The 23,725-nt window shown below is 35.9% G+C and overlaps 2 protein-coding genes across 20 annotated transcripts in view; both read right to left on the bottom strand.

The window, feature by feature from the left end:
- Positions 1–842: 842 nt before the first annotated feature.
- On the bottom strand, positions 843–10,601 carry LOC126911682 (serine-arginine protein 55). Of its 14 annotated transcripts, none has more exons than XM_050700196.1 (12): positions 10,384–10,601; positions 9,686–9,816; positions 8,939–9,009; positions 7,842–7,946; positions 6,405–6,489; positions 4,518–4,591; positions 4,145–4,324; positions 3,727–3,825; positions 3,087–3,122; positions 2,649–2,819; positions 2,239–2,253; positions 843–1,913 (listed from the first exon to the last, which is right to left on the bottom strand). In XM_050700196.1, the coding sequence occupies exons 2-12, from the start codon at positions 9,809–9,811 to the stop codon at positions 1,688–1,690; spliced, it is 1,188 nt and encodes a 395-aa protein (XP_050556153.1). In that variant the 5' UTR covers positions 9,812–9,816; positions 10,384–10,601; the 3' UTR covers positions 843–1,687. The 14 variants fall into 14 exon arrangements, 13 of the variants coding, with proteins under 13 accessions (XP_050556153.1, XP_050556161.1, XP_050556155.1 ...); XM_050700204.1 differs by having other exon boundaries at positions 2,649–2,747; XM_050700198.1 differs by lacking the exon at positions 7,842–7,946 and adding an exon at positions 7,968–8,063 and having other exon boundaries at positions 10,384–10,600.
- Positions 10,602–11,871: 1,270 nt separating this feature from the next.
- The window catches only part of LOC118278077 (klarsicht protein), a 309,718-nt gene continuing 297,864 nt past the window's right edge, over positions 11,872–23,725 (bottom strand). For 5 of the 6 annotated variants that reach the window (XM_035597144.2, XM_035597139.2, XM_035597142.2 and 2 more), the window contains 6 exons: positions 17,864–18,042; positions 16,805–16,956; positions 15,868–16,072; positions 15,533–15,694; positions 15,325–15,422; positions 11,872–15,225 (listed from right to left, as the gene is read on the bottom strand). In XM_035597144.2, the coding sequence (XP_035453037.2) occupies positions 14,982–15,225; positions 15,325–15,422; positions 15,533–15,694; positions 15,868–16,072; positions 16,805–16,956; positions 17,864–18,042 (1,040 nt within the window). In that variant the 3' untranslated portion in view covers positions 11,872–14,981. The remainder of the gene's footprint in view (positions 15,226–15,324; positions 15,423–15,532; positions 15,695–15,867; positions 16,073–16,804; positions 16,957–17,863; positions 18,043–23,725) is intronic. The other variant, XM_035597141.2, reaches the window with a different exon arrangement.

Here is a 23,725-nt window from a genome sequence, read left to right as displayed (position 1 = left end):
CTAATTATAGGACGGAGTGGAAGTTACCTTTATTTTCATGGGGGAAGATTATCCAAAGACTTCTCTCGCCTAGGGAGAGGCGAGAGGGAGTGACTAAAAACCACGCCGTCCCTACTCTTGATTTTCGAGCCGGAGCCCCGGTAACCCACTAGGCAGTCCGTAGCTCCAGGTCGGCGTGGGAGTTACCTTGGACTTTTGTACAGGATAAATCCTGACAGCTTCGTTGGTCAAATAGTCGCAAGTGTGGCTGCCGGACAAGGGGTCTCGGGTTTGATCCCGGGTCGGGCTTGCTGGTTTTTCGATAATTTCTCAGTAGTAGCACGTCTAGAATTGTGCCCAGTATAATATGACTAAAGGCCCACGCCCTATTACATGGGCCCTATCACAAATGGTGAAAAGTGGGTGTACATTGCATAGCGGCATTACGTGCCGTAATCTGCATCTCTGCCTACTCCTTCGGGGATAAAAGGCGTGTCGCTGCATATTGATCTTGTCCTAGTCTGCTGGAAAATCTTGCAAAATTCTTGTCCCTCTAGAGGGTACATCCTCATAAGTGTTTTTCCACCAGATATGTGTTATGTAGCCATGTTACGAAGGTGTATAGAGATAGCTTGCTGATTTTAATCAAGGACAGGGTGGTAGTTCAAAAGGTTCAATTGCAAAGCTTCGGGTTAATTTCGGATACGAAAATTACGTTATATTTGTTTTTTTCAGCATTTGGGGATGAATATACAAACTAGCTCGCTATATTCTCCATAGCTTTATTTTGATAAGTTACCTAATGAAGAAAGAAACTGGTGGAGACATACAACAGAAAAATAAATAGAAATAAAACAAAAAAGCTTGGTATAGCCTTATTTATTATTTGGTTATTAGTAACAAATATACTATTTACAAAATTAGCCTACCAAGTAGAATTGTCTTAAAGATGTAGAATTAAATCTTATGTCGTTACATCTTTTACCAAAAAAATAGGTAATTAGAACATTTTGTCAAAGTTTATTACTTTCACTTAAGTATGGGCAAATACTGACACCACTATTTTTTTAGACAAAAAATGCATCAAGTAACTTACAGAAAATAAAAATTATACATCATTTTTAACACAATTAACAAAATTAAATTATTACAGTCAAGAATTCAGTAGAACTTTTTACTTACATAAATAAGTATCAATTTGCCCACTAGCCCATAAAGCGATCTTAAATAACCTATGTATAGACAAAGACATCTATCACTCGTGTGAGACAAAAAATATCAAACACGGTGCACAATATAAGAATCTTATATTCAACCATCGTGACTTCAACAAAGCATTAGCATAATGCTAGTGTAAGAATGTTAACAATAATGAGACATTGTACTTTTATGCTGATGGAGATCAGATTCATGACACCAAAATAATTGTATACCTATACAACTTTTGAGTAGGTAGTCTATTAATAAAAATGTAAATATAACATTGGATGTTGCACCCAAACTTTTGCATGAAAACTTTCCGATTAACACCGGAAAAGTATCTTAACTATATAAAGTGCTACTAAGAGTAGTGAAAACTAGCTTACTTTGAATATTGATATGGATGCTAAGAATCAGAACTAAGAACAATATCGTTACTATAGTTGAGGTCACGAACTTGTTAAAACTATAGACAAATAAATCTATGAAGCTTACAACTAGGGTCGCTCTAGTCACCACTACGAGGCGACCTGTCTGTACTTGCGCGGTCTTGCGCGTCACCATTCTGTCGCGGCGATCCTGAGCGCGACCGGGAGGCGGAGTGATCGCGAGAAGCGGAGCGATCCCGGGACCTGGACCGAGAGCGGGAGCGAGAGCGAGACTGAGACTTGCTCGGGCGACGTTCTTCCTCACGCTTCGGCGACGCCTCCTTGCTGCGAGAGCGAGACCTTTCCCTGTAGACGTGAAATATTATTACAATATGCTATCAAGTTTCTTAGTTTGGCTATTATTTACATATGTCGAGTTATTGATGTCTGTGCATTAAATGAAAGTAAAAAAATAAGTTTTATAAGCTGTTAGTAACATTATTTACAGAAATAAAATAAAGTAAAGGTGCTGAGGATGATGCTGATTAGTTCATAGCATTTGAGTGATTCACATTTCTTTTTAAAACGAAAAGATGGATGGGATCCAAACCAGAAGCCATGAGAAAACGTAAGGTGTGAACTACATGATTAACAGCAAATAGCTTATTGTTAGTCAACATCAAATGCTCACCTTGGAACGGCTTCTCTTCGTGATGCGGGAAAACATGGATCGAGTTAATAATGTATTTGTAATGTGCAATCAATATTAATAATATTGGATGAATTTTGTTAATACGTGAATGCCAATGGTTTAGGTAACAGTGGATTTACTGATCTGACAATAATGCTCTTTATTGTTTGTGTGAGATTATTTTTCTAACAAAATATAAACAGTCTAAAGTTTCAAAGTAAAACATAAAAATAAACAGCACTAATGTCAACATGTTCTGTACAGATTAAAATTATCATAAACGCTAAAAACTCAAACTAAAATGTTTGTTACAACAATTAAATCAACAAACACGTTGACAGAGAAAAATAAGCTCACAGAATTTGCACAACTGTCAGACTGGATTGAGAGCACACATTGAATGGACTTACTTGGAGGCAGCTTTCGGTGATCGGGACTTAGACCTGGAGGCCGACTTCCCGCCGTTCCTCTCTGCCGAGGGCCGCGGGGACGCCGAGCGACGGTCAGATCTACGGGAGGCCGACCGACGGTCAGATCTACGGGACGCCGAGCGAGACCGCGACTTCGAACGACTGCGATCCCTAATCGACGCCGAAAACGAACGCCAAAAATGGTAGTAATAGCTGGGTTTAGTTACGTCCACTACTAGATAGTTGATTCTAGAGTTGAACCTGTCATATCATATGCTTACTTCCAAGTTTTAAAATGATTTTCTGGATAATGACAAATCCAACTCCTTCACCGACACACAGTTTAACGTGAGGCAAGTACATAGGTCGTTGCGTCACGTTAGTATTATAAAATTATTGCTATCTACAAAAGTAAAGTACTATTGGCTAAGTACTTACAGTTTTAAATTTTGCTCAGCGCAAGTTATAACACACCTAGCCAAATGAATACTAGGTTAATTTGTATACATATTTCATGCATATATTTCGATTATTGGTTGTATTTACTGCTGACATTTGAGAGAGAAGAGACAAGAGATGCTTACATGCAAGCTTTAATTTATAGAATTAGAATTTTAAGGGGAATGCAGTCAGTTGAGAAAATAGCAGACTTAGGAGTCAGAGAATTAGTGCATAAATATCATCAAATCCGACATTAATACATCTTTCGGGTGTAGTAAGAGGTCGCAGTCGTCTGCTAATTTATTTATTTCTTTGAATCTATTCAACTATGACGGCTTATGGCCATATTTTCCTATTCTTTTGTATGTAATTTGAAAAAATCAACAAGAAACCCTGCTATGCAAAATATTTGGAATTTTAATAATTTTCAATAAAATATTGCTCACAATTTCAACAAAACACTATACAAGTTTATAATGATTATGCATCTAAATGTGAATGATAGCAAATCATATATCTACAAGGACTTGATATCTATATGATAATGGACTAGCTTAACTGCAGTTTTGCTAAGAAGCTAAGTATCAAATTATTTACATAGCAGGGGCGCGATGGGGGAATTGTGCTTGATACTCACTTGGATCGGGATCTGCTGCGGGATTTGACGACAGGGCTCTTGCTCTTTGGCCTAGATTTGGAGCGAGAGCGGCTACGGGAGGAGCGACGAGAGCGAGACCTGGAAAATGTACAACTTTTTATTATACACATTCAATGCTTATGTAAAAAGCAATGTGTTTTATGTTTGCTCAGTTAGAATTCTATCATCAAGAGCTCTCAGCCCCGAAAGATGGTAAATAATATAGTATCATCATTTGAATCTTGTGGAAAATTTATTTCAAAACAAATACTAGAGTATGTGTGCGTGCTATTGAAAAAATGTTTCTTACTCATGTTTTATATTATACGTATTGGTTTTGCTGTTCAACAAACGGTAATATTATTTAACTTTTCGCAATTTTGTGCTTTTCTTGTATTTATAAAGTGTATTATTTTACCTGGATCGGCTGCGTCTGCGGTCCCTGGAGCGAGATCGGCTGCGGCTCGACGAGGAGCGAGTGCGGCGGCGGGAGCCACGTCTAGCTTCAATCAGACGGATTCGTCGTCCGTTCAATTCTGTCCCATCCAGCTTTTCAATAGCCGCGCGCATGTCAGAGTGGGTGGCGAACTCAACCACACTGTAATAAATAAAATACGTTACTAAACACGTCGCGAGTTAGATTTTATAATGTCAGGAAATATAGATATCCTCAGTTAGAATGCTATCATCAAGAGCTATCAGCCCCGAAAGATGGTAAATGATATAGTATCATCATGAAATTAAGATTTTGTTCAATAAGTACAAAGTTTTTCAATGCAATAATGACTTACCCTTCATTCCTATGCTGCTTATGAGCGTCAGCGTAAGTGACTTCACCAGCTTGACGCATGTAATCCTTCAAGTCCTGTAAAACAATGAAACATGTTAACAAAGCACCTACGACAGTCTTTAAAGTAACTTTTGCAAAAGTAATCATCAGAATTAGAAATTATCATCAAGGTTTTCAGCCCCGAAAGATGGTAAAAATACGATCTCATCATGACTTTTGCAAAAGTTTTCGTTTGTTTATGTGACTGTGGACCTAACCTCAATGTATACTATGTCGGTTACACAACTTTGCGAGCAAGTCTCCTAACGAAATAAAAAGATGAAACGATAGATATGCTTGTAACAGTGTTTTCGTACGCGTTTCTCAACAGTTATCATTGTTTACGGTACGTGCAGTTGTCCTCGCCCTCCATCGACCTCCAGTCACCTGTGACTACTCCAGTGGCTCGTTTGTCCAGTCTCGGCTTTCCTTATCATCTGTTTTTCTGTTCGAGCTAGATAGCTCAGAAAGCATAGATATGCTTTCTTATTTTTGCCGCATTTCTCCAGGTTTGCCTTTCTATTTGACACTTTGTTTATGAATCCTTCCAAAGATTTGTATTGTCTCGACCAAGTTGAATCATCCTGCCATCATTGAGGTGCATCTATTCCTGCTCTCTCCTCTCTCTCTCTCTTCAGCTTCCGGCTATGTCTTTGCCATCACTCTTTGATTTTGTCTGCAACTGGTCATCAGGACTTCGCCTTTCTTTATCCTCTAGGAAACCACACCGGCTTCTGCTTCGCGTCCAAGCACAAGCAATTCCTGTCCCGTCTTTAAGTGCTGCTGCCTTTATCTTCGGTCCCCAACCCGAGATGGTCCGCGTAAACAATGATACCGTTTGAATTGTCGTATACGAAAAGCTGTTAAAGCCGCAAAAGAAATAAAGTTGACATACGAACGACATGATCTGCATGACAATCCGCAATAGTGAGGAGACTATTGCATAGTACTTCACTATTGCAAACAGAGGATGTTAAAACTTAAACTTAACAATGAAATAATGAATTTAAAATGGGAGATTGCACATAACGAGAAACGGCTCCTGTTGTCTGTGCCCCCCTATCGACTTTACCTTGTCGGGGGCCACCGGGGGCTCGTCCGGCTGGAGGGGCGGGCGGGGTTGGGGGGGCGTCATCACATCACCAGCGCGCCGTGACCGATCCTAACATCGCCTCAGACCACATCGCACACAGCGCTACATCGAGGACTCTGGCCACGATACGCCACCTTCTGTTGTTTTTAAAAATTATCTATAAAGCTCGTAAGTAAGTTTGGTACAACATTTGTATAAAAAATACTGTTTTTAGGGTAATGAATGTTATGCACAGTGCTAAGTTTGACAGTTTCAAAGTATGTTGTGTTAAGCTAAAGTTATGATGGTTACTATTAGGTAAATTATTTTGTATTTTTTATGTTTTATATTAGTAAAGCAAATAGGGTGGTGTGGAGTTCTCGAGGCAGTGAAGGTGGTCCGACGATAGGTCCGTATCCTTGGCCGGAGTTTGTTTGGGTTACGTTCGTCTCCTCGTCAGTCCAGGCAGTATTCAGTGCGAATATAACGCTTACTCGTTTCCTTTAAAGTGTCATCTCAATTCTTCGTCTATGCGTTTTTCTCTGGTTTGCACTGGATTATCCTCTAGGTCCTCAGTGAGCAGCATAGGTTGTATTGTCCTTTCCATGCGGTAAGTGCCTTGTGACGGTCAGTTCCCTCCCGATCGCGACTAAAGGTAGGTCTGTCCAGGTGATGCAGGCCGCCCAGCCCTCATGTAATAGTGAAGATGTCCAGGACCCTGGGTGATAGGTGATGGAATGATGATGGGCCCAATGGTGTCCCGGCTCGAGTTCTTACCTGCCAGCTAATGCGGCTAGACAAATTTTCGACGACTAGTCGATACTCGGTGCGCGTTGGCGGCCCATATCTGTAACTGTAGTCACTGTAAACAGAAAACTCAATATTAATTTTATTTTCATATTTAGTCGGTAAATGTGATATTTGAAACTAAATTACTTAGAGGGACGGGGATTTAGTGTATTAATCAAAATGAGTATTAACATAACATGTATTCAAGATAATGATTTAAAAATGAGACCATTCTCATATCCTTGTATTGAAGATTTAAAATACGATATATTTTAATATCAAGAAGGTTATTTAACGTTAACATTAAAGCAATAAGTTATAAATTACTTGCGAGTGCAATACTTCCATATTAAAACTGATTACATTATCAGATGAACAAATGTTATCTGTAACTACTTTGAAATGGTATCAAATGTGATAAGACTATTCTACCGTACTTACAGAAAAGGGCTGGAATGACAAATAATAAGGCTAATATTATGAAAACGAATAACAAAACGAACACTAGACTATGTGTGTGAATAATATTTGTTTAAGGGACAAAACTTGTGTTGGTTTTTAGACTTTGGGACAATCTAACCTTGTTTGTTGTGTATTTTAAAAGACTGATCACATAACTGACAAAAGGGTATAAAATGTGCAACATAACCAAATAATTATTAACTGTGGGACACTTTGTAACACTGAGTATGATGAGGGTGTAATCACTTTCATAGCAACTACTAGTTACTAAATTACTTGCTAAAATTATTTAGCGAACATAACTAATGCTGTGTTGAAACTGCAAAGTGTAGTGTGCCTACATAATACATATGAAAACTGTAATAATAAGCAATAAAAAATGTACAAAAACTTAACTAAGAACACTGGGCTGTTATGCAAAAACAAAATAATCACAAAACGATTGTTTGAAAACAAACAAATGCAAAGAATGATTGGATATCAAAACAAAATGCCAAATGTTTGGAATGGGCCATAAAGCAAAGAATTTCAAGTAGGCACTAGAAATGCCTCAGCATGCGGACAAATTTGTTAGCAAGAAAGGCAGATTTAGAAAATTGTTTCTAAAGAATTTAAGGTTAATAAATATCTGGAAAGACTTTGTGAAAATTTTGTAGGATCAATAATTTGATAAAATTGTGCAAGCAACAATACAATCCCTTAAATATTTTGGGTAGAGTCCATAAGAGGACGTAAGAATGCGAAAAGGGAAATGTTTCATGGGCGCAGCTAGGAGTAATCTCAGGAACATTCTGTCCACCACCAAACCGTTTCATCAGAGCGACTGTTACGGGAATTACCTTCCTTTTATCACATCCTACGTCCAGAGTAGGAGTGATAGGTTGCTGTAAAATATTTGGGAAAGAAAGCCTGGCTACGCCCATGGGTGTTGTTGCATATCATGCCCGTGTTCGCAATACAGACGGTTCACGTCTCGGCGGCGGGCGTCGCGGCGGCGGCGGCGGCAGATCCCGGCAGCGCCAGCGGTCCGAGCCCCGCGGCATGCCGCGAGCCCTCTCCACCGACACCCTACAACATAGCGACACTTACTCGTATCGCGACCGGCCGCGGTCGCGCTCGTAGTAGCGGTCGCGCCGGTAACGGTCGGCGCTGCGGTCGATGCCCCTGGCCGGCTCCACCACCACCCTGCGGCACACCCACGGTCTACTGTTAGCACTGCCCACCCCAGCCTTGCACTCATACCGTGCACACACACCATCTTACATATTACAGCTTACCAATTGGTAGCCAACTCAAACGAGGGACTCGAACCCAAGTCAAAACAATATCAAAATTAACAATAAGTTAATGCAACAATTTAGAAATACATTACATAATTAAATCGAAAGTAATTGAGCAATAAATTGACCTGAAAATAGAAGTTAACCAATTATTTAGTTTGGCAATGTTCCTAATGACACTTATAAAAACAATTTGGAAGAATTTGAACAAATCACCCTATTACATGATACATACCAATTGGTAAGCAGACTTTTACAATGGAGTAAAGGCAGCCCACCAGTATACATCAACTTTCATTATTCAACATAATCCTCAATTTGGAAATTTTGAATAAAAATTGTTAACAGTCAATAGAGATAAATAAAAAAAAAGAGTAATAAAATATGAATGAATGCAGTCATTGATTTCATACAAATCTCTTACTTTCATCCGTGATCAAAAATATCAGTTCTCCATACATACACACGAATGTGGAGCCGGCTGATAAAGGAAATTAATTATTAAATTGAAAATAACATAAATTAAAAGAATTTAAACTATATTCTACTTATAACTTTTCAAAGATACTATTATGGGGGATTTGTCAGCAAGATATAAATATAAAAAGGAACATTTCAACAACTACTAATAACTGGTGATAATTATAATTTCTATTAACTATATTTATACAAAAGGCTCTCAACATTTCCATATTTCAAGTAGCTAATCTCATACTATTGTAAAAAAGAAAGAACAAAATTAAATATGCCTACTACATGTATAATTATAAAAGTTCTTACCTTTCTCCTAGTAACTCTTTTCCGTTAAGTTCATACACTGCATCATCTGCATCTCTATAATCCTCAAATTCCTGTAAAATACAAAATCAATATGAAGAACACTCATTTATGACATAATTATGTTGATTTTAGGACATTTTCTGGATATACTAGTTGATTAAATTTATAATGTACAGAACATTGTAATTGTATGTGTGTGAAATTTAATGTTTGTAAACACACCTAAAATACAGGAGAAAAACCTAGTGCGAGACAATGTTTCTTAACAAGATAGATAGATGTATTAAAATTGTCATTACAATAGGTTCTCCTGTAATATGTGGTAATAAAGTAACTAGAATACAAGACTAAAATAATATGCTAACAAGATTCTATCTCGAAGTCACCACATATACATAGCTGGTGGAATATGCATTACTAACTCAAAAGCTAATGAGCAAGGAAACAAAACTATGTATAACAGCTATCAAAGTGTAGTATAAACTTACTGTGCATGTAGTTAATGGTTTATTTATTTCATACACATATTGTAAGTGTAAATAACCGGAAAATTAACCTCATTTCCAGCTTTCACAACAATTAATTCATACAAGTTTGTTGACATTATTTTTACACAACAACAAACATTAGCAACTTTACGATAGACTGTTCTAGAAATGCAATGCGTGTGGTCGTGCATCGGTATGAATACTGTGTATGAATAATAGTTACCTAGCTTGAAAAAATAAATAAGAATCGTGAACTTACCACAAATCCATAGCCGTTCTTGATGAGGATATCCCTAATCCTGCCGAAACCTTTGAAAAACTTCTCCAGGTCCCTGTCTCGGACGCCAAACGGCAGACCGCCGACATAGACACGTGACCCCACCATATTTTCTGTAAACCAAATAAATAAAACTGTTTTATCGTATTTTTTTAGGTTATGCAATAAACAATAAACTACTTTTGTGCTAAATCTAAATGTAGAACGCCATCAACGCGAATGTAGATTGGCGCTGGTGCGCAAAACGCGCCAAGCGCGTGGTGATTTTACGTTTTCCCGCGTGGGATTTACGGATTGGTTCAATTTATGATCTACAGAACATTGTAATCGTAATAATATACCGATTTATACACAAAATTATCCACTCTTCCTCTTCTTCAAACTTCAATTTAGAACAGTTGTGATTTTTATCGATTTAACGATTATACGTGGACCGTGTTGATTGGAATACACATTTGAAAAGTCAAAATATCAATGATTTTAACATTGCATTCATCAAAATACTATCATAACTACGTATAGTTACTGAAATTACGTTTGTTTAGTTTAAATTCAGCAATAAAACAATAAACACACTGATAGAACCAAGTCAAAGCTAGATCGGCCCGCGTCTTGCAAAAGTAATCAATATGGCGGCTTGACCCGGGCAAAATAAAAGTTAAAATTACGATCATATTTACCTTACTTTCTGATATGTAGCACTCAGCAAATTAAAGAATATGAATGGTTGATTTACTTTAAACACTACGACTTATCCATCCAATAATAATTAGCTTTTAATTCAATTTTGTTACACTTTAACACGTGCACCACTAACAACTTGAACACCGGAAGAGACCTCGTCGTTGCTTGCTCGTCGCACGTCGTCACTGCTAGTGATGTGAACAGCGAATGAAACATGGATCGACTCGGTGCGAGTCATCAACTGCGGTGAGCGAGACGGAGCGACGGAGTGAGCGGCTTAACGAGTGCACCATAATCGCCGCTTTACCTGAAATTTGTAATTTATTAACTAATGTGTATATTAATTTATTAATTATGTAATTAGTAATGAGATATTCATATAACTACCACATAATAATAAATTGTAAGTCATTTGTAAAATTGTAACGTAATTAGTTATCGATTGTCATGATTACTTAAAATAAGGAAATATAGTAATATGTATTGCAAGCATGCACGACGTTAAAAAGTATCAAGGGACCGTGTGTAAAGGCAAAGCGAGATTTATTTTCGCCCGATTTATAGCCGTGTGTACGTTTATACAAATAAAAAATCTTTATCTACGACTTCTATTCTTCAAAGAAACGTAATAGGTACCCGTTATGTTCTATCCATAGTTGATATATAATGAATTGGCGTAAACAAATAATATTGTATATTACATAAAATTTTAATCGAATCAAAGATATTAACTTGGAAGAAATAATCGATTTAATCGAATGCTGAATAAATGCTTATCACTATTCGATTCGGAAGTAAATGTGTTGCCAGCTGTCAAGGTTTGATCGATAACATTTTATGAAAACTTTTTTCAAGAAAACTCTTTAAGGAAAAGTATCGAAAACCGGGTAAATTGGGGTTATTTTGACCCACTGGAGTAACTTTAATTAAAATACCATAACCAATAGGAGTCTCGAACAAAGCGTTTATTAGTTTTTCATTGGTCTAAAAGTTTTGAACAAAATTACCATGTAGTCAATTAAAACCCGATTTTATGGAATAAAACCTGTTTAATGGTTTTGTGCTTCCAAATCAAGATAAATGCCACGCATGTGCGGGCAGGGACAATTGCTTGTAGTCTCGACAAAGATATTACCTATCATCGTTATGATTTAGTGGTCTTTTTTTCGTTATCTATATAATACCACGCATTATGTATATATGTACCTACCTACTTATTAAATGCCATTGTAGTTTTTTTCTATTGCAGTAGCCGACCAATAGCTATCCTTTGTTCTAAAAATAATGTCTGCATCACCAGAAAATGCCCATGTTATTTAGCACGCCTCTTATGTTATTTTGTTATGGAATAGGGGGCAAAGGAGCAGACTGCTTTATGTTCTCATTTGGTTTATATGATATGGTTGTACTAAAGTACAATTATTGCATACTGACCTGGTACTGAAGAGAATTTTCTGGGATAAATATAAATAAAACAAATGAAGTAAAATTCAAATTTTTATTTCCATTCCAAAAGCCAACATACCATAATGCAATCGATTAATTATACGTTCTCAAATCCTTCCAAAGAAAGAAAAAATTAAATGCATTTCCATAGCATGTCTATTTTCTTCCAATTATCTAGTTAAACACTAAAATATAAAAATTAAAAGAAATATGACACACTACTAGGGGCATTGACTGCCTTATTAGGAAAATAATAGAATGTTTGAAGTACTTTCGCTGTGGTTTTTTCTATACAATAAAATAAAATTTTGAAATCCTACTACTTTGGTAGGGTAAAAAAATACCACGAAAAACTTTTTTTAAGCAAACCACAGAGAGAGTGTACTTAATTACATACTAATTATACATTCGTTATAAGAATGCGCCACACAAGACAGTCATACTAAGGCATTTTACATTTGTCCTATTTGGACTGCTCACACATTGAAAGCAAATTATGTTTTTACATCAATAGATACGCCACAACAAACATGGTGGAAATATAACATTATTTAATTACGAAACAACTTTTCATAATTAAAGTATAATAATATATAATTTGTTTTTTCCTAGTTTTCAGATCGAATTCAAGACTTTTTTGAAAAAAATCAGAAGGTAATTTGAGCAAAATGATGAAATATTATATCATGTCTATTAGAGAGACTGTTGATAGTTGTTTTATTTTATTCAGGATATTAATGTAAACGGGTTGTAACACTCATTTCATTATCATGTATCTATAATAAGCGTCATATAAAATGATAAAAATAATTGACCGGTTAAGTAGCTTACGATTGGTTAAAAATATACCACGTTTACCTAAATGGTATATTTTTGACAATGTACATGTGATAATATACCATGCAATTGTGGTGTTTGTTTGACCAATCGTCGAAAAATAACACAGATAAAAGCATGTTATTTTTTTGTTTATGGTCTAATTTTTAGAAAATGTTGTTTTCCAAAATTTAATAATTTATAACAATATCATAATGACGTTATAAATTATTAAGCATTGGAGATGATTTAGACTGAAGCCAGTCTTTCTAGATTTTGAAAGACATATATTACTTAATAATATAAATTGTAAATAAATACTATAAACGGTACATACTATTAAACATATAAGATACATTATAACATTTAAATCTAAGTATTATTAAAATGTCATAAAATTCATGGCTAATAGGGAGAAATAATTGACATTAAATAGGTACTTAGTTAATTAAAAATAATTCAACAAATAATTGACAATAGAATAAATAATTACACATATTTAAAACTAAATATCATAAAATAAAAACTGAATAACAATGAAAATAATAAATTCTAATTTTATTATATCAGGCACATAATCTTTATTCAATGGTATTCAAAATTATATATTTGGAACAGGTAATTATTTAATTTCATGAGAATAAAAAACAAACCAGAAATATTTTATAAACATAATTAGATAATATTCCTACTTGGCAATAATTTGGGAATTTATTATAATTACTAATTGAAGTTTTAAACCAATAAGGAAGGAACAAGCGGCAAAAGTAATAACTGTAATTTAATTAAATTTAAATTTAATAATAATTTTAATTGTGTAATAAAAAACGATTGTTGAAAATCTATTCGAGACATGTAACATCGTTACGACTAATCGATAACAATGTCGATACTTTACGGCACAGGCCGTATGTTTTATTTTTTTAGCGCGATATTCATTTTAGTCTATGGATTCAAATTGATGTACTTTTGCCGCGTAAAATATTTCGTTTTATTAAAAAATGTTTTATTTATAGGTAAATGACACAAGATATAAAATATAATGGATATGTATTGAATCAAATGTTGAATTGATGCACTAGTTTTATATCAGTCTTTATAAATATTCTTCAGGTAAGGCCACTCTGTAACTTATAAAACGAGAGCTGATAGTTTTCCGAAGTAGAAGTAAATCGTTGTCTAAATATTTTTCAGCGACTTTTTCGTAATATTTTGATACGAATTAAAAATGATTAGATACTTGTCAAAGGTAAAAAAACGTTCCAGTGGAGTTGCTCTGTGGGCTCACTATTTAGTAAGCTTTGATTATAAAATATTAAATATACATTGAGTATATCATAATATTATCAAGATATAATCCAGAATAACTCACCAAAACATAATATTGGTACCCTTAGTACGAGTCTATTTTACGTTGAACAAAAACCAAACGAGAACGCGTTCGGCGCTCTCATTGGTTAGTTTATTTGAGCCCGCCAATCAGAACTCTCATTTCGATTACTTTAAATGTAAAGCAAACTTATACTAAGGTTACTGAATTGCCAATAACATTACGAAAAAGTTGCTGATGCATTTTTTATATTATAAATATATTAGTTAGGTAGGTATTTTGTAGAATATCTGTCACACAGCGCATTCTCACCTATTTTAAGTAATCTATCAAATAATTGTACTAAAATAGGCATGCTTCTACTCTACGTACAAACTTAAGAAACGTTTGTCAATGTTAGTACATTATACTAAAATATAGACTAACTATTTTGAACTTCATCTGATACAGATGATTACATTTTTTTTGGAACACCTTTTTTCTATTTGAACTTTTTTTGCCATGAGCAATTAAAAATGTCTAATATTGCGAACGGGTCTAAATTAACTTCATTCTGCCTTCCAAAGGTTAGTCATTCCAATAGACACATCTAAGTAGTTTCTTCTAGAAAATGTTGTTATAAAACGTAATAATAAATTGGTTACTTCTACACATCACGTCCGTCATTTCTTTTTCTCAAATTTATCCATTGACACGTACATTCCTATGTTAGTAACAACGTCAATCAAAAACCTCAATTCATTTCAAATCTCTTCTACCTAATCGTCAAAAAAAGTTAGTATAATAATAAAAATTATTGCTCCACGCAATCCACGCTACCGTCGCTTCCGATAATTAGTTTATCTACCGTCAATAAACGTCTTAGAACCGAAGCCTTGAATACTTCAATTGGCATAGAAGCACAAATAGTGTGCTGAATACTGCAAGTACTGCAACCCGAAGGTTTAAGCTAATACTAGCTAGAAATCGTCGCATGTGTGTGAACACGTCTTGTGTGAGTGTTCAGACTGGTGGTGGTCCGCGCACGTAGCGGAGTTGAGGAGTGAGGGTCTGAGCTAGAGAGTTGAGGGCGTCGCAGCATCGTGGGCGTTCGACCAGCCAGGCGGCTAGGAGCAGGGCCACGAGGCACAACTGTATGGGCAGCGAGGACCGAAGTACTCTCCACACCCAACCTCCGCGGGGACTGTAGTCAGGGTCGCCTGAACCAGTCTTGCTGCTTGTCACGGCAGCAATCGTTTTGTCCCTGCTAAAGAAAGCAATAGATATAGTAAAAGTTTACAGTAGATATAAGGAGATTGTGTAGATAGGTATTCTTCTTTAATGTTTTAATTCCTTTTCAATTTACCTTTCCTCCTCAATCTTAAGATCCGGAATGCTGAGTTCTACTAGCGCACGGCAGGATTCTTGCAACGTGCGCACTTCGTTCTCAGTTTGTTCCATACGCTGAAACAAATAAATTGAAGTTAAAGTGACATTCCTTAAACATTCTTAAAGAAATTTCAAACTTCATGTTCATAAAGAAGATTTATTAGTATTTTTTTGTATGTCTTTACCTTAGCTATAGCTCTCTGAGCTGGCGAGTTAGGTGCTAGAGCAGCTTGCAGGCGCCTAGCTAGCTCCCGCAATGCACTGAGCCGTCTGGCACGTCGACCAGCACCTTCGCTGTCTCCGTCCGATATACCAGAGTCGGACAATGAGTCGCATGTCGAACCACCCTGGAAGAAAATATTATGTTAATGACATATTTTAGCCAAATCAGAACTTTATAAGCGTTTTAAGGCTGTTCTACTTGAATACCAATATTGTATCATCATGTTCATTGTCAAAAAGACATGCTAATTCACAAAGAAGACTATATCATTTTAAAAACACTATTAGTTCTTCTTACCTTCTTTTTATCCACAAGTGACGCAGCCAATTGCCTTATTTGAGCAGCCACTTCGGTTTGGTCCCCAGTCACAGCACCACGGTCTCTCAATGACTCCAGTGTCGCCAGGTCTCCTCTTAGAGCACCCTGAAGCTCCCGGAGAGCACTTTCCCATTCTGCCCAAGCGCAGACCGCTTTTTCCAGAGATAAGAGTTCGTTTGAAGTCCTGAAAAGACATTTGTGTTTTAGAAATCATTTTTATTTACGAAGCTTTGTTGTGTGATGTGCTTAATCTGTTTTAGGATTTCTTTCATTGCAAAATAAGAAATTGAGTCTATAAATAGATCTCAGACACACCTCTGACAAAAATACTTCACGCTAAATCCTATTTGAACCGCATAATTTTTGGAGTTCAATGAATCGCCCGCAGAAATTACCAGACATAGATGTCATTGTACTTAGTGACTAACAATGCGACTTTAAATGATTCACTCCAGACATAGGTATTGCTTCATGCTCCACTAGTTCACGGCTTTTGTTTATCTACAATTCAGGAGTGGCCGTTTTTGGCGACAGTAATGAATCAGTCAGCATAGAAAATTTTTGAGAATTGCATAATTTTGCGGTTGGAACTTAATTCTTCTTTATAAGGATAGCTAAATGAACCTTTCGGTTCAGTAGCGAGATTTTCGACGCTCGATGTTATTTTTTTATGACGATTTATTAGAATTTTCCAATTTATTTAATGTTGACTTTAACGGAATCAGATTTACTGCCACACTCGAAGTCAATTGATTAATGGTTACTTAACCCAAACTTTAGTAGTTGTTTTCGATACAAAATCATTACTAAGGAATAGTTTAAGTAATCGTTAAATGTCTCTGAGTGCGGTAGTTAGACGTTTTCTTTCTACTGAGTGGCGATTTTCTCAAATAATTGAAGAATTTTCTGAACTAACCGTTGATGAGCATCATCCCATGCAGAGAGCAGGGATGCCAAGTCAGCAGCCAGTCCTCCGTCATCATTTTCCATGTCGCCAAGTGCACGACGCACTGACACAGTCAGCTTCAGCATCGATACCTTGCATTCCAGCAGACGAGATAGACGTTCCTGGAAAGAATAATGTTACAAAGTAAGTAACAGTTACAAAGATTTCACTGCCTACATATGATTCTTCTAGATTATCTCATGTTCTTGATTTCAGTCGTTTATTATTGAATTTTATATATGTGTGACGTCAACTTAGGTAATTGGTTGGTATTACATAAGTTGAAATTATTCCACTTTCATGGTGATATTAAAGATGTAATTAATATATTCGTTAACTAATAAGTCCTAAACCAAATGAAAAGTTTAGAATTTCGTATTGAAAACGTTATTTAATGTTGTATTGTTATCTAAAGTGCCATTCCACTGTAAATGTGAACCTGTTTAATTAATTGGAATAGATTATAGTAATTATTTCACCTAAACCTCGTTACTAAGCAATTACGCAGTAATAGTAGAACCTAATCAAGAAATAGAGTATTTAGTACGGAGACGAAAGTAAATACGATAGAAAGGTTTAAATATCACGTATAAAACCACTCAGGAAATTAAAATAAATAACAGTGGATACTTATAGCTGAATGCGTATTTTTAAAGGGGGATTAACGTTTCCACATGATTGCGTTTACGTAAAACCATAAATAGTTAAACTAAGCCCAACGTAGTATGGTTAAGTAGACATAATCCAATTGTTCACTTAAACAAATTCTTTTTAAACTTCAATATATTCTATCGTTCTGATATTTTCAATGGAGTGACTCCCATCTGCTCTCTAAAACCATGCAAGGGCGATTTACATTCTTGGTAAGACCCGAAACACATCAGATTTTTGGGCTTTTAACCAACAGCAAGTAACGACTATTTTACACATATTATATCTGTATGTTGTATGACAACTTCCACTGGTGACTTAAAACGCTTTTTGAGGCATAAGGCAAATACTTCTAAACCTTGAACTATTTATACATACCTTTAGTTCCTCAATTCTTCTATGTAGCTGAGCCCTGGTGTGTGGTTGAGGGGCACAATCGCCAGGTTCGCAGATATCGTCGAGTGTCTCCCGTAGTGCAGCCATCTCCCTGCGCAGGCGCCGAGCACCGCCGCGTCTGGTGGCCGCTGCACGGAGAGCTGACCATCTTGCAGATACAGCTGTGGAAGAAGAATCCTTTTAGTTTTGGATGTAGATTTCTTTGTTTTAAAGATACTAAATTATTAAACTCTCAATATCGGAAACTCAATAAAATTTAAAGACATGGTAAATATCCCCTTTTAAGTTCCAATTCTAGTATTAAACTCTGTCGGTACACACAATAATCTTTCAGTCCCAATTTAGTCACCGCAAAAATTTTGATGTGAATTAATATGGTTTTGATTTGAACTGTAAATTACGACTTTTACCGAATAAGAATTTTTGATTGCATGACTACTTATAAATAATTTTATTAAATTTTTCGGAACATAAACTCAGTTTAAAATATATAAAGAACTCGTTTCACTACATTGAATACTGTAAACGGGTCATTCAAACTGCAAAGGAGTTAATCTGGGACAATCGAGCAATCAACATACAGGGCACAAGCCAAGCAGTATGAATAACACGACACTTGATGTTGCCAGCCATAAAAATAAAGATCAAACGAAACTAAAAAGGTGCAATCGGAACATAAATTAAGAATCAGGTTGTTGTAATAACGTATTTAAAATAAACATCCCTCTTTAGATTCCTGATGAGTTACAGAGATTGTAAGCACCTAGATTTATATTATTCGAATTTTCGTAATAATGATAATAAACTCGTGTTGAGCCGTTAAAAATATACGTTGTTTGCGTGCATAGGGCATAGGATGCGCACGCGCAAGTGGGTCGGGTTGTGCGTCCGTGTTTGTATATCTGTTAGTGGGTTAATGTGCATCGCAATAATACTGGTTGAATGCCAGGTGATGCCCTTTTGTTTTATAGATTTTATTACTATTTGTAGTGTTACTTTAAGAGAAGAAAATAGGGTAAGGATTTTAAAGGCTAGATAGACACCTTTAGGCTAGAATCACCCTGTGACTTCTCCCGGCTTGGGCGAGACGAGAGGAAGACTCTTACTGACTAAAAACCACCCCGTTCCTACTCCTGCTTTTCGAGCCAGAGCCCCGGTAAATCCGCTAGGTAGTCCGCAGCTCCGAAGACACCATGCGATCTACATAACTTGTGTATTTATTTATGTCGTACATCTATAGATATTTAAACATACTCGATTTCACTCCGGAATTGATCTTTGTAGCGTTAAATAGCAACAATAAATATTGTCATCTGTTTGAAATAAGAGTCTATTGCCACTGAAGACAGAAAATCTTGACAAACGTTTTCCTCTTGTTTATTTATGACATGTGTAATCTATTTAGAGTAGGTATGCTTAAGTCTTTGACTGCTAATAGAAAACTGTTGAAGGCAAATCCTCCGCTAACGTCGGTCACCGGTGACCACCACGGCGTTCAATGTGTTAAAGATTGTCGTTTGTAGACACATAATATTGTGACTTTTTTATTTCTGGAGTATTTGACTAGTACCGTTGTCACGCCATGTGGTAAAAAGTAAAAACAGAAACATCGCACACCTACCAATACCTATTATATTTGCGCTTTCCCTTACACTATGTAGGTACTTACTTTCTTACCCCCTACCTACTAGCTTACACTGTTTCACAATTTCAATCATCAATATTTTCCAATAAAAACCCTCCTTACTATTTACGCACGTGACCATTCAACACGAACATAATAAAAAAAAAAGAAATAAGACGAAAGCGAACAAACCTTTCTCTGTAAGAACGCGTGTACGAGTACCAATTGCGATGCAATTGTATCGTAAGTAATAACAGAGAAATTATTCACGTATACAATCAACTATGTGTATTATTACCAAATTATGTAATACGAAATACGTGGATACTATCGTGATAATCTAGTAAGTAGTTAGTTGTACGAAGTTGCCCCTCTTTTCCATGGGTACCTATAATTACAGTAGGCCACTGACCTATTTTCCCACCCCTTTGGAAAGAACGTGTGGTTTTGTTATTGTTTATTAATGAGATTAACAGAATTATTGATGAATCAGTTGAATAACATAGTGTGGCCACGTGTGGCATCCAGCTTATTTTATAAAATAGATCGTTGATCGACGAAGACCATGCCGTGTTTAAAAGAGAATTTGGCGATTTTATTTTAGTTAGCAATAAGAAGTTGAAAGAACTAAATGCGAGTCTATTACCTAATACTGATACTAGTGAAACGAATAAAGATTTCAATCAAAACATAACCAAACCATTCACAAACTAAACTAAAAAAAAAAGTAGAAATCTTCGACCTACTAAAAGAAGCAACAGTTCTTAAACAAGAAATAAATGTTGACACAAATAAAGAAATATTGCACAACACAACCAGAAATATAACTTAATACATAAATAAGGAAGTATAAATTAAATTATTATACAACGATCATCAAAGAAAACTGGTTTCGAAGGAAGAGAAACATTCGTAAGTGCTGATAGTCATCTTTGAGCGGAAATTGGCGATATCTTGGTCCAAACCCTTCATCAGGCACTATTTAAAGACATAACTGTGATACCGGCTAAACTAGATATAAGCTTAGTAAAAGAATTAATGGAGGAGAATAGGGTTGATCCATATAAAATGGAAAAAAAAAACTAGTTCTGTCTGCTAGGTAAAGTTCAGTAGTGTGGAAGGATATCTTGTCTTGTTATTGAATGAAAATGGATAGAAGACAAGAAAAATTACGTCATCGCTGTTATGGCTGCCATTTCCATTCACACAGTAACACAGGCCATTGCATGCTATGTCTTTTTAATTGGAAGAAGCTCTCCACAGCCACCCATACCACTGCAACTCCTGTAAGCCAGGATCTACAGTAGATACAACCATGAAAACACCGGAACACTGAAGTCCGGCGCGTCCCAGGGAAATAAATGACTGTCTTGGATCCCGCAACGAAATAAATGCATACATGTCTGTATCTTAATATTCTATTCTGTTGTTGTTTTCGCTGATATTTTTAGGTATAATATTGTTACCTAACCTATGTTAGATTCAACATCGGATACTAGGTACCCTATACCGACGTTTGATCAGATATTGTACGTAATTTATCAGTTTGAATTACTCTATCTAATCAGTGAGGCAATTTAATCTATAATTTGCAATAAAATACCATGTAGAGTTGGATCGGTTACCGTTTTCTATCCTCAAGAAGTCGACTTTCAATTTTCAAGTTCACGATATTATTATGATTGATGTTGTAAGTTTGTTATCTGATAAATGAAATTGAGCATTAAACTATGATATCAGAAGACTGAATTTTGATTGGTTTGTTAAACTATTTATCTTACATTTGGGTACACTTCCTTGTTTTTAAACTTTAGATAGTAGCACGCAGTCTAGATTTACTGGTATCTTGCAATAGCCACGCTCCCTATTACGTGGGATTTACCCAGCGAAAGGAGGCTGGGAAAGAGATTGTCTTATATTTTGCAAGGATTTTGTTAAAGAACAATACATGTGGTAGTTCTTTTTATCGTTTGCCCCACACTAGAATTTTCTCCTGTGTCGTGGGTGCGTTTATAAACATACAATTTCACATACACATGACACCCAGACCCGAAACAACAATTTGGATATTGGATCACACAAAGAGCTGCAGGAAAAGAAGCCCAGCCATCACGCCAACCGTTCAGTAATTTGGTCGTTAGTCAGTTATGTAGAAGTACAATACGTCTGTCTGTCCAAAGCTTGTTGCTTATTTGTCCTTATTGCATTCTGCAATGATATTTCAGTCTTCTTAAGGAAGAAGTAAAACGCAAAGTGCGTGTTTTATCTCTGCATTCGTCGTAAACCATCCATAAATCAGGATAGATGCGACAAAGCTCCGGCGTACGCGCATCCAAAATAGCGCCCTAAATGTCACTGGGTCCATGAACTTGTCGTGGTCATAATCTTGCTAATTTGGAGTCAACGAACTTGGGACATTTCGCGGATGTCTAGACATCTGGTCTTACTTTAGTCTGTTTCAAATAAATCTGGAGGAAAGTAGGAAATAAATTGGTTCGGAGCGATGTGTATGACATGATGAATCAGTGTCATAGACATGTTGCCGTGTTGCGTGACTTTTTTTCTTGTCTATTCTGACATTGCTGTTGGTAGACAACTAATTGTTCCGCTCTCAAAGATTTTTAAGCATGTTGTCAGATGAGATTTTCTTTGCAATTAAATACCAATTCTTCAATTTCATATCAATTAATATAGTAAAGATGTTCGTGTTATACATGTCTCCCATTAGCTTCTGTTAAGTAAATAATTAGCATCTTTGTGTTGATTTGTTTAGCATCAGGATGTGAATACCACTACCTACCTACGCCATATATTTTACGGTTATTAACCTATACCTAACAAATATGAATAGATATCTCAGTTCAGTAATGTTTACATAACTCACAGATATACCTAACTCTGCTCATAATACACGGAACGAGTTATTCTTATTCATTGACATAGTACCTTTATCTACTATCCAAACAAACATTATCAAATATTATTTAACTCCCAATGTCGCAACTGCATTGAAAATCAACACAATACAACTTCGCATTTACAAGAACGCTGGGAATTTTCATACAATAGAAGAGATTTGTAATCGATTTATCAACGAACATTCGATTATATTATTGGTTAGTCGCAACGCAATCGAGTAATTCTGTATAGAAGGGATGTGGCGAAATCGCGACCGATTCAATTCAAATATGGAGCAAACAGTTTTGCGTTCCGCCAAGAACGGAAGGCAATTTGTGGGTAGAGACGTAACGGAGATATCCGTTACGAAGGACTGGGATGAAGATTTTATAAATGATACAATAGAATGATATATATATACAAGCTCGAGACAAAAGTGCATGATTTTGGTACGAATACAGTAGATAGATAACTGAGCAGAGAAGAGATAGTGCAAGTCAGAATTTTTGGAAACTTGTTAGCAAGATAATGGTTTACAAATTAGGTTACAGCTATTGTGGATAGAAAGACATTAAAGACGCTTAATAAAGTCATCTCCAACTTTAAAATCTCTTCAATGGTAACTGCAGAAGTAAAAATTGTCTGAAAATTTTATCGACCTTATATTCTGCACCTCTCTATACGTATGACTCGTTCGTCAGTCAAATTCAACGAGCTATTACCGCTTCCTATGGACTGCGGGTCGTTTGAGAACGAACAGAATGTTCCTCTAGCAATATTTGCATTCTATTTTCATATTTGGTCGTTATTTTTGAATTCCTATGCAAGATGGCGGCTAATCTGTTGCAGTGTTTAGTAATATTACTGTCATTTTGCGGTAATGGGCTTACTATTTCAGACTTCAGTCCTATTACAGGATACAGAATAATTTCTCAGTGAAAACTTGAACTACAAACGTGTCTAAAGCCGTTCACGTTTTCTCTGAAGTTTAAAATGAGATGTGCGCTGTCTAAATTGGCAAAAACTGTTTTTATGGTCACCGTTATAAAGTCAAGGCTAAATCGTGTTGCTCGATACAATTACCTTCTAGTGCAGTATTTTCGACATTTTTGTGAATCATTTATCATCTATTACATTGCAAATAGTATTTTGTAAGATATTACAGTCTTTAGTTTCAAAATAGTGGTTTATTTCACTTTAAGTGTGAAGACATGTTTTATCCAAACAGCTATCCTTTCTTTTATTTTTAAATCCGGATTACAAGAAATTCTCCGAACATTTTATAACCTGAAGCCGTATGTGGTATTACTGGTTGCAACATG

The sequence above is a fragment of the Spodoptera frugiperda genome, chromosome 18 (assembly GCF_023101765.2).
Source record: "Spodoptera frugiperda isolate SF20-4 chromosome 18, AGI-APGP_CSIRO_Sfru_2.0, whole genome shotgun sequence".
Classification (NCBI taxonomy): domain Eukaryota; kingdom Metazoa; phylum Arthropoda; class Insecta; order Lepidoptera; family Noctuidae; genus Spodoptera; species Spodoptera frugiperda.
Note: the sequence above shows the minus strand (reverse complement) of the source record. Positions and strands in the feature narration are given on the sequence as shown.

Excerpts from the sequence above, each read along its gene's own strand:
- LOC126911682 (XM_050700196.1), bottom strand. The coding sequence starts at position 9,811 with ATGGTGGGGTCACGTGTCTATGTCGGCGGTCTGCCGTTTGGCGTCCGA. Across the intron at positions 4,325-4,517 it reads AAGCAGCATAGGAATGAAGG|TGTGGTTGAGTTCGCCACCC; the intron begins GTAAGTCATTAT and ends TATTTATTACAG. Across the intron at positions 3,123-3,726 it reads CGCAGCAGATCCCGATCCAA|GTGTGTTATAACTTGCGCTG; the intron begins GTGAGTATCAAG and ends TCATTTGGCTAG.